The 12,094-nt window shown below is 42.6% G+C and overlaps 1 protein-coding gene across 6 annotated transcripts in view; it reads right to left on the minus strand.

The window, feature by feature from the left end:
* Positions 1-12,094, minus strand: part of suclg2 (succinate-CoA ligase GDP-forming subunit beta) — a 126,232-nt gene that overhangs the window by 36,137 nt on the left and 78,001 nt on the right. For 2 of the 6 annotated variants that reach the window (XM_090205988.1, XM_090205986.1), the window contains one exon: positions 4,218-4,417. The exons of the other annotated variants lie outside the window; for them this stretch is intronic. In XM_090205988.1, the coding sequence (XP_090062114.1) occupies positions 4,340-4,417 (78 nt within the window). In that variant the 3' untranslated portion in view covers positions 4,218-4,339. Of the gene's footprint in view, positions 1-4,217; positions 4,418-12,094 lie in introns of those variants that run through there. 6 annotated transcript variants of the gene reach the window in all.

The raw sequence follows: 12,094 nt of genomic DNA on the forward strand, positions 1-12,094 counted from the left end.
GCCAAAAAGTTCAATTTTGGTTTCATCTGACCAGAGCACCTTCTTCCACATGTTTGGTGTGTCTCCCAGGTGGCTTGTGGCAAACTTTAAACAACACTTTTTATGGATATCTTTAAGAAATGGCTTTCTTCTTGCCACTCTTCCATAAAGGCCAGATTTGTGCAATATACGACTGATTGTTGTCCTATGGACAGAGTCTCCCACCTCAGCTGTAGATCTCTGCAGTTCATCCAGAGTGATCATGGGCCTCTTGGCTGCATCTCTGATCAGTCTTCTCCTTGTATGAGCTGAAAGTTTAGAGGGACGGCCAGGTCTTGGTAGATTTGCAGTGGTCTGATACTCCTTCCATTTCAATATTATCGCTTGCACAGTGCTCCTTGGGATGTTTAAAGCTTGGGAAATCTTTTTGTATCCAAATCCGGCTTTAAACTTCTTCACAACAGTATCTCGGACCTGCCTGGTGTGTTCCTTGTTCTTCATGATGCTCTCTGCGCTTTTGACGGACTTCTGAGACTATCACAGTGCAGGTGCATTTATACAGAGACTTGATTACACACAGGTGGATTGTATTTATCATCATTAGTCATTTAGGTCAACATTGGATCATTCAGAGATCCTCACTGAACTTCTGGAGAGAGTTTGCTGCACTGAAAGTAAAGGGGCTGAATAATTTTGCACGCCCAATTTTTAAGTTTTTGATTTGTTAAAAAAGTTTGAAATATCCAATAAATGTCGTTCCACTTCATGATTGTGTCCCACTTGTTGTTGATTCTTCACAAAAAAATACAGTTTTATATCTTTATGTTTGAAGCCTGAAATGTGGCAAAAGGTCGCAAAGTACAAGGGGGCCAAATACTTTCACAAGGCACTGTATACAGAGAAAAGAGTCGGACCGAGAATTGAACCCTGTGGTACCTCCATAGAGACTGCCAGAGGTCTGGACAACAGGCCCTCCGATTTGACACACTGAACTCTGTCTGCAAAATAGTTGATGAACCAGGTGAGGCAGTCATTTGAGAAACCAAGGCTGTTGAGTCTGCCGATAAGAATATGGTGATTGACAGTCGAAAGCCTTGGCCAAGTCGATAAAGACGGCTGCACAGTACTGTATTTTATCAATGGCGGTTATGATATCGTTTAGTACCTTGAGCGTGGCTGACGTGCACTCGTGACCAGCTCGGAAACCAGATTGCACAGCGGAGAAGGTACGGTGGTATTGTATTTCATATACCTTTGACTATTGGATGTTCTTATAGGCACTATAGTATTGCCAGCCTAATCTCGGGAGTTGATAGACTTGAAGACAAACAGCGCAATGCTTGAAGCACAGTGAAGAGCTGCTGGCAAATGCAGGAAAGTGCTGTTTGAATGAATGCTTACGAGCCTGCTGCTGCCTACCACCGCTCAGTCAGACTGCTCTATCAAATATCAAATCATAGACTTAATTATTATATAATTACACACAGAAATACGAGCCTTAGTTAATTAATATGGTCAAATCCGGAAACAGTCATTTCGAAAACAAAACGTTTATTCTTTCAGTGAAATATGGAACCATTCCGTATTTTATCTAACTGGTGGCATTGCTAAGTCTTAATATTGCTGTTACATTGCACAACCTTCAATGTTATGTCATAATTATGTACAATTATGGCAAATTAATTTACGGTCTTTGTTAGGAAGAAATGGTTTTCGCACAGTTCGCAACAAGCCAGGCAGCCCAAACTGCTGCATATACCCTGCATATACCCTGCTTGCAGAAAACGCAAGAGAAGTGACACAATTTCCCTAATTAAAATAAATTAATGTTAGCAGGCAATATGAACTAAATATGCAGCTAAAACAATTTAAAAGGCAATGCTACCAAATACTAATTGAGTGTATGTAAACTTCGGACCCACTGGGAATGTGATGAAAGAAAGAAAAGTTGAAATAAATTATTCTCTCTACTATTATTCTGACATTTAACATTCTTAAAATAAAGTGGTGATCTTAACTGACCTAAGACAGGGAATTTTACTAGGATTAAATGTCAGGATTGTGAAAAACTGAGTTTAAATGTATTTGGAGAAGGAGTTTGTAAACTTCCGACTTCAACTGTGTACACTCTATTTTATATAATCTACTGCACCTTGCCTATGCTGCTCGGCCATCCATATATTCATCCATATATTTATATGTACATATTTTCAGTCACCCCTTTAGATTTGTGTGTATCAGGTAGTTGGTGGGGAATTGTTAGATTACCTGTTAGATGTGTGTAGTAGGTAGTTGATGGGAATTGTTAGATATTACTTGTTGGATATTACTGCACTGTTGGAACTAGAAGCACAAGCATTTCGCTACACGCAAATTAACATCTACTAACCATGTGTATGTGACCAATAACATGTGATTTGTGCTCTGACAACAGCAGATGCTCCAGGAAACACAGGAGGATATGAATACATGTTAGAGCTGGGACAACAAACTGAAAATGATCGACCCAGACCATATTAATGACTTATTGCACGCATTTTGCTGACATCATTCTTTACAATAACTAGCCCATACTAGAGAAATTAAGTTTGAAATGAAATAAGTTTGCTAATATGGTGATTGTTAATGGGACAATTGATGGCTGCAACCATCAAACTAGTAGTAGTAGTTTAAAGGACATTATAACAAAAACAACTGTGGTGCATTGTTAAACGTGTCATTCTATTCATCCTTTACCGCATACATACAGGCTATTTATCGTGAAATGGATTTGTCCATATTGCACAGCTCTAGTACATGTAGCACAGCTTCCTCTTCAATGTTGAGGATGAAGCCGAAACCGCACAGAGATGCGCCATCAACCGCATCAAAACTTGTGCGAGAGTAGAGCATCAATGCACATTCACTGCATAACGTATATGCCAACTTAATCGTCATGATAATCCATAATAAACAGTTGCATTTGTTATGTTCGCTACGTAGCCCTTGTCAGTTATTGTTGTGTTTGTTATGACTCAATGTACCTGCCTCCTGTTCGCTCATGAACGTGAGGAGAGTTGTAGCTAATATATCCTAGCAGTTTATAAAGAATTTAGCAAGTCTCGTTATTTCTACAGAACAGTATTCCCTCTTGAACGGAGCTCCTCGAGTGTCCCATCTGTAGCCTGCTTAGGCTATATGCCTGTATTTGAAATCAACAAAGGTAGGCTTAAAGTTATTGTTTTAAAATATGTATTGTTGGCACTTGCTGCTAAATTTAACACTAAATACGCACCTTTTAATTATACATGTCACAATTCCAGATATAACAATGCACAAACAGGCAATTTATCCGCTCACTTTAACAGCATTGCTTTGCGTAGAAGCGAGAAAAATAGACTTGCTTTCTAATTTGAAGCACATGACGGCATTGGCACCCGCAGCCCGTTTGCTTTCTCTCATTCACTAAGGTGCATTCTAAATCCAGCATGTACCCGCTCATTCACACCCATAAAAACACTTTAGTGATTTGGGCTTAAGGCACCTGCAACTGGAGAGACACAGCCATGTCAGCTCTGCCACAGCTGTTGGGATAAATCTGAAGGAGACGCTGCTGTATCAACTTGTCTGGTAACAGTCAGGTTACACCTAAAGTAGGACATGAAAGCTAGCAGTGTCAGGACTGGTAGCAGTGCTGTGACTGTATTAATAGTAGTGTAGTGCAGTAAAATAGTTGTGTCTCTCAGACACACACCTCTAGACAAATGTCAACAAGAAACTACTGACTAACTACTATGTGTGGTAATAGTTACTACGATAAATCTAAGGTTCATATTCAAGTTTCACAAGCACATTGGATAAATTCTCCCTTACGACATTTCTATTTTTAATGCAATTCTCCCTATACTGCACTTGTTCAGACTGTGATAAAGCAGCGCTCCTGACAGGGGTAACACGAGACGTATGATTTCACCAGCAATATGATGAGAAAAACATTTCATGTGGGCCTCATCATCTTTCCATTACTGCAGTAAAGAGGTGTACGGATCAGACAAGAGGCTCATACAGTATCAAATCAGGTCTGGAAAAGCCAATTACCGTGACAGTAATCTGTCTGAACTGCTGCCAGTGAGGCTCAGCATAGCCAACCCTAACAGGGAGAGGAGAGGGGGTCTGGGATAAAGGTGAAACAGACAGCGGTACAGGAGTACAACACAACCTAAATAAACAGCATATTCCTTATAACACATAACCTTCAGTTAGTTATCAGGTTTTTATTTAGATGGAGTTCATTTACTTGAATTGCAGAAAGCAGATCACTAAGAAACAAACATCACTCATATCCAGCAGTGTTCCCAGATGTTGTTTTCCAGAGCGCCATCTAAGTGACCTTCTCTCTCTCCTCCATTCCCACAGAGTGGACAAACATGATGTGATATGGACTAGGACATGCAGAAGCCTAGAGGAGAGGAGACAGGGATGGGCACATATCCCATCATATTGGTTACAACTCATCAAATTCATTGTAGCATGTTCTCCTGCCCACAGAGGGTGCTTCTCCTGACCTCATGCTCAAAAACAGGGGTCCATGCTGGGAGAGCTGGAGGGGCTGAGGAATCAGCCTGTCAGAGATCAGAGTTAATGAGAGGAATCTAAATTACACCAACAGCAGCAACATATACACAGGCTACTGAGAATATTAACCATAATTAACTGAGAAAAGCACACACATAAATTACACACACAAACGCACAGACAAATACGCTACTAAGATGGCTACAAATCTTTACCAGAATGTCACATGTGCAACCAAAAAAAAGAAAATCTTTGACCACCTTCACTCCACACACAGCTCCACACACAAAGCTCTCCCCTGCCCTCCATTTGGCTAATCTGACTAATTATATCCTCATGATTCCTGCTACAAGCAAAAACTAAAGCAGGAAGTACCAGTGACTCGCTCAATACGGAAGTGGTCAGATGACGCGGATGCTACACTACAGGACAGTTTTGCTAGCACATACTGGAATGTTCCGGGATTCATCTAATGGCATTGAGGAGTACACCACATCAGTCATTGGCTTCATCAATAAGGGCATTGATGACGTCGTCCCCACAGGGACTGTACGTACATGTCCCAACCAGAAGTTATGGATTACAGGCAACATCCGCATTGAGCTAAAGGCTAGAGCTGCCGCTTTCAAGGAGCGGGAGACTAATTCGGACGCTTATAAGAAATCCCGCTATGCTCTCAGTCGAACAATCAAACAAGCAAAGCGTCAACACAGGATTAAGATTGAATCCTACTACACCGGCTCTGACGCTCATAGAATGTGGCAGGGCTTGAAAACTATTACTGACTACAAAGGGAAACCCAGACGTGAGCTGCCCAGAGCCTACCAGATGAGCTAAATGCCTTATATGCTCGCTTGGAGGCAAGCAACAATGAAGCATGCATGAGAGCACAAGCTGTTCTGGATGACTGTGAGATAACACTCTCGGCAGCTGATGTCAACAAAACCTTTAAACAGGTCAACATTTACAAAGCCGCTGGGCCAGACGGATTACCAGGACGTGTACTCAAGGCATGCACGGACCAACTGGCAAGTGTCTTCACTGACATTTTCAACCTCTCCCTGACCGAGTCTGTAATACCTACATGTTTCAAGCAGACCACCATAATCCCTGTGCCCAAGGAAGCTAAAATTATTACCGCCCAGTGGCACTCACGTTGGTAGCCATGAAGTGCTTTGAAAGGCCGCTCATGGCTCACATCAAAATCATCCTCCCGGACACATAGACCACTCCAATTCGCATACCGCCCCAACAGATCCACAGATGACACAATCTGAATCGCACTCCACACTGCCCTTTCCCACCTGGACATAAGGAACACTTATGTGAGAATGCTGTTCATTGACTACAGCTCATCATTGAACACCATAGTGCCCACAAAGCTCATCACTAAGCTAAGGACTTTGGGACTAAACACCTCCCTCTGCAACTGGATCCTGGACTTTCTGACGGGCCGCCCCCAGGTGGTAAGAGTAGGCAACAACACGTCTGTCACGCTGATCCTTACCACTGGGGCCCCTCAGGGGTGTGTACTTAGTCCCCTCCTGTATTCCCTGTTTACACACGACTGCATGGCCAAACTCAACTCCAAAACCATCATTAAGTTTGCTAACGACACAACGATGAGACGGCCTATAGGGAGGAGGTCAGAGAACTGGCAGTGTGGTGCCAGCACAACAATCTCTCCCTCAACGTGAGCAATACTAAGGAGCTGATCGTGGACTACAGGAGAAGGCGGGCCGAACAGGCCCCCATTAACATCGACAGGGCTGTAGTGGAGCGGGTCGAGAGTTTCAAGTTCCTTGGTATCCACATCACCAACGAACTATCATGGTCCAAACATACCAAGACAGTCGTGAAGAGGGCATGACAAAACCTTTTCTCCCTCAGGAGACTGAAAAGATTTGTCATGGGTCCCCAGATCCTCAAAAGGTTCTACAGCTGCACCATCGAGACCATCCTGACCAGTTGCATCACCGCCTGGAATGGCAACTGCTCGGCGTCCGATCGTACCCCCGCACACTGACTCGGTACTGCTGCCCCCTGTATATAACTTCATTATTGTTATTCTTATTATGTTACTTTTTGTATTACTACTTTTTATTTTAGTCTACTTGGTAAATATTTGATCTCTTCTTGAAATGCACTGTTGGTTAAGAGCTTGTAAGTAAGCATTTCACGGTAAAGTCTACACTTGTATTCGGCGCATGTGACAAATAAAGTTTGATTTGATTAACCTGACCTAATCACTTGCTATAGCCTTGGCTGTGTCAGGTAAATTATCATCGGTGTTGCCCTCCAACTCAAATAAAGGGATGTCTGATTATTGAATTACTGGATTGGATATTCATCTCCTGTGTATTGTGTGCCATGGGATGAGTCAGAAGCTAACACAGTCAGTTCTCATCGACAACCAACAACATCTCTCTAGGTTTTAGAGCCACAGCTTATAGACAAAGTCCGCTCTAATTATTAGAGTAACATTCAAAGCGGCTTTATTCATCTTTCCCACAGCAATGAACCCATGATCTATCAACATGACGCTACCCCTGACTGCGATGGCATGCGCCTCTTTAGACTGCTCCATGTTGACATAGTGTCAGACTGTGACAGAGGACAACAGAGGACATGCTGCTGCACTACACTGTACACTGCCCATAAAGCAGGCCTGATCTCATCATCTGGTCTCAGATGAGCCCACAGCAGCATGTATGTACATCAAAGCCAAGAGGCGTGAAATGAGCCAGGCCTTAGCCACACCATCAGCTCAATGTTTCGTTACACGCCGGAAGCCCCCCGAGATGCTCAGACAGACAGAGAGATGGACGGATGCCTGACTGACACCCGTCCGTCCGGATGGAGGGAAGCATCATCCGTTAAATTGTGAGGCGTAGTGAGGGGCAGCTCGTATTGCTGGACACCACAGCACGCCACGTCAAGGCCAGGGCAGTAATGAGGGGGGTCACCCTTGGTTACTGTAACATGGATCCATCAGGATGCTCAGTCACATGCAAACAGGCAGAAAGATGGCCAAGCTTCTCATGCTATGATATTAATGATCAGTGGGGGTGTTCTGTCAGAGTATTCTGGGTGAATTTCCTTGTAGCATTGAGACTGCATCCTCAGGCAGTGTGCCTCATGATTCAGAGGGGTGGAGTTAAATGCAGAAGACACATTTAAGTTGAATGCATTCAGTTGTACAACTGACTACGTATCCCCCTTTCTCTTTCCTCATAAGTGAAAAGGAACTATTGTATTCCCTTTCTCCAAACATTGGAAAGAGGAAAAATCTACCTCCTGTTGCTGACTAACACAGTCAGTGACTGAGGAGGGTTTTCAATCTAATACAATCATGTGGTGTGGGAAATGTGAGGTGCTATAGAACATGAGAAATGAGCCGTCCAGACTTTTCCTATAGGAGCAAAGCTGGACTTCTAGAAGGTCACTAAATCATAGGCTGTGCTCCTATGACATCTGAAGGCCTTTCTAGGGCTACTTAGTCCCTTGCCCTATCTGGGGCTTGCTGTGAGATGACAAAAGTAGCAATACAAGTGAGGGAAGGGCTCAATTAGCACTACAAATAGTCTGGGTAGCCATTTGACTAGATGTTCAGGAGTCTTATGGCTTGGGGGTAGAAGCTGTTCAGAAGCCTCTTGGACCTAGACTTGGCGCTCCGGTACCGCTTGCCAGTATGAGCTCATTGAAGGTGTGATCAGATCAATCACACACACAAAATCATCCATAACTTAATCTTTCCTGAAATTAACCTTCCATACAACACACATGTATGATAACTCCATCTATCTGTGTCAGACTGTGCGGGCTGCTTGTGAATCAGTGTTTCCGTTAGCCGATAATTGCCAGCTTTTGACCATCAATGTATTTTTAAGCAGATAAATAATTGTTGCCAGATAATTGACTGGGAGAAAAAACAATGGTAGGTAGGCTATTAGCGTGTCACACACCACTTTTCAATGTGAGCTGGAGGCACTATGCATTTTGAAAACATTCTTAAATTGTTTGAACCCTGAATGTTTCACTTCATATTATGAGGCATGTCTTACCTTACTTGAAAATACAACCATAAAAACACGGAGGAAATTATTTTATAAAGACTTCATTGGCGGCTTATGAGTTTCAAGTTTGGGGAAGCATACAATTTATTCTACCATTTCTACCAATCTGTGTGCCAGCGCGCATTTTCGTGGAATAGTTTCATTTAAATAATAATTATTTTCTTTCTCAAAAATCTGTGTCACATGGTTGATCGTAATTAAAATGACCAAAAAATATAAAAAGTTACAATTGAACTAATGCGAGAGCGCCAGCCTCTGTCTTATGGACACGTTGTGATCATTGGGGCCTAAATAGCCTAAATTAGTACATGGAACTCAGAGATGGCCAAAGCTGCTGTTGGCCTATAACTTCCATTGTCAACTAACTAAAAATACATAAAGCCAATAAATAAAAACAGAAGAAAATATCCTGATGGAAATTAATCTCCCTACTCTGCCTGTCTACCTTTCTATATGTTTTGACTTGAGCGATCGCTAGTGAAGTGAAACATTGTATCAAATCAATCAACTGGATCCAGCCTGAAGCAGTCTAGCGAACTTGCAACATTACATCAACTAGCCTATTCCGTGCCCTTGGAGTTTTCATTCCAGTGAGCTCATCACAAGTTATTTTATGACTTTTCCACTGGATATATGGGATCATCAGATCATGATATTTTACTCTTTCACACCGAGACTATCGAGGGGGAGAATGTTGGAAATATTACTCAAATTGGCCTACTGTGAGGAACTATTAGGCTATCATTTGCAGTGGATGTAAAAAAAAATCTATATATATATTTATATATATATATATATATAAAAGACTTCACTTACTGTGTGAGGTGAAGAAAAAAATGTCTGAGATGCTCAGCTTACTAGTGGTGGGCGTGGTGAGTTAAAACAATAATAAATCAAAACAACCCAACCCACATGCTTACATTTACACGCAGGTAGGCTACTTCAATGTGTGCATGCTTCCTCAACACTAACAAGACAGAGAAACCAGACCCATGCTCATTTACACGCAGGTAGGCTACTTCAATGTGTGCATGCTTCCTCAACACTAACAAGACAGAGAAACCAGACCCATGCTCATTTACACGCAGGTAGGCTACTTCAATGTGTGCATGCTTCCTCAACACTAACAAGACAGAGAAACCAGACCCATGCTCATTTACACGCAGGTAGGCTACTTCAATGTGTGCATGCTTCCTCAACACTAACAAGACAGAGAAACCAGACCCATGCTCATTGCTCACATGGAGCACTCCAAACATGATGGTTAGGAAATAATCTAAAACTTGTTTCTCACAAGTGTAGGAGGTTGTGAACTCTGCAAACAACGATTCCAATCCAAGAATGAGAACGGTAAATGACTGTAGACCTATTAACACAATGCATTAACAGAAATGAATAACCAAATGAGCGGGATTAAAGGTACATTTACCACGGGTGCCAAACAATTCACACAATGAAACAATAAATGCGCAAGAATAGACAGGAGACAGCTGAGTGCACGCTGGAGACCTGAGCGCAGACATTCTGGAGAGAAGCCACACACCACTCCCCTTCTTCTTTTCTCAACATTTTAAATTACCGCTTGTCTAAATTGTCCATCTCTCCTTTTGTGGCCTTGATGTTCCTGGCTACAGATAACTCCCATCCCTATGCAGCGTACCCATGAGTGTATATATATATATATATATATATATATATATATATATATATATATATATATATATATATATATATTATAGATGCTTGTCATTGACAGCCGCAACTCAATAATCAGCTAGGCCTTTTGCCACACGTGCTGCCTATGAAAGACTTCCTCATATGCCATTTCCCTCCTGTTCTATTGGTTTTCACACATTCATTACAGGAGTTGCATGTTCTGTTAAGAGGCATTACCATAATCTAAATGTGGTTTCTGTCATTCTGAGCACCATGGGTGGATGCACTAATGGGTTACGCACCCAGTGAGCATGGGTCTGGTAAATATCTCAAAATGGACAGTAAATTAAAATCTTCCCGTTCAGGTTGTCTGGCGCCACATTTTCAGCTGGGATAAAGTGCTTCTTCTCAGGGCCATTCACATAGACAGCAGGTGCAATTTAGAGGAGATTGAAATCTGATCACAATTCAGCCTTATTTCTTGTTTTTAACCTTAATCGAGAAATTGTACTGAACGCCATGCCAACTCTTTTACTGTGAGATAACAAGCTGTGTGTGTAAAGGGCATTCCAAAGCAATTATTTATAACTCTTGTGAAAGAAAATTGTATTTTGGTTTCTTCACAATCAAACCATGGAACATTTTACATTTGAGTAATTTAGCAGACACTCTTATCCAGAGAGACAAGCTAGATGCAATCAGGTCAGTGTGGGACAAGTGGGTGGACCGCCTTCCCCTGTTTTACAACCCTGGGCCCAACGTTACTGTTGATGAGCAGCTTATGCCATTTAGGGGCCGCTGCCCCTTCAGGCAGTACATACCATCTAAACCCACAAAATATAGAATCAAGATGTGGGATGCCTGTGATGCTGCTTCATCATATGCGTGGAACTTGCAAGTGTATACAGGGAAACCAGATGGAGGAGCCCCTGAGAAGAACCAAGGGATGCGGGTCATCCTGGACGTGACACAGGAAGTCCGTGACTATAACATCACATGCGATAACTTTTTTACTTCGCACAAGCTGGGACAGAAGCTCCTCAAGAGGAAGCTGGCGATGGTAGGAACAGTACGAAAAAAACAAGCCAGAGCTCCCACCTCAGCTGATGAATACACGGAACAGGCCTATCAATTGCTCAAGTTTGTGTTCACGGCCGACACATCGTCGTGTCCTATGCGCCAAAGGAAGGCAAAAATGAGGTACTTATGGGTACGCTGCATAGGGATGGGAGAATCTGTGGCGAGGAACATCAAGGCCACCAAAGGAGAGATGGACAATTTAGACAAGCTGGTGACTGGCTACAGCTGCAAAAGAAGAACCCTACGCTGGCCACTAGTGATATATTCCTCAACATCTTGGACATCTCGGCGTACAACGTGTTTGTCATCTGAACACAAATTGGAACAGAGGGAAGCTCCAGAGGAGACGGGCTAGGCATTGGTATGACCTCAAATCCAGAGGAGGCAACATATCCCAAGGACCCCGGCTTCTGCAGCCATCGTGAGGAGGATGCTGGTGCCCCATCTGCACGACTCACAGAACCAACAACTCCAATACCATAAGTAAGTGTGAGTGATGTGTGTCTGACTCTCCTACCTTGGCCTGCTGTAACTATACAGTGGGGCAAAAAAGTAATTAGTCAGCCACCAATTGTGCAAGTTCTCCCACTTAAAAAGATGAGAGAGTCCTGTAATTTTCATCATGGGTACACTTCAAATAGGACAGACAAAATGAGGAATTTCTTTTAATGAATTTATTTGCAAATTATGGTGGAAAATAAAACATTTGGTCACCTACAAACAAGCAAGATTTCTGGCTCTCACAGACC

Source organism: Oncorhynchus mykiss, chromosome 17 (genome assembly GCF_057628025.1).
Source record: "Oncorhynchus mykiss isolate SJ-2025 chromosome 17, ASM5762802v1, whole genome shotgun sequence".
Classification (NCBI taxonomy): domain Eukaryota; kingdom Metazoa; phylum Chordata; class Actinopteri; order Salmoniformes; family Salmonidae; genus Oncorhynchus; species Oncorhynchus mykiss.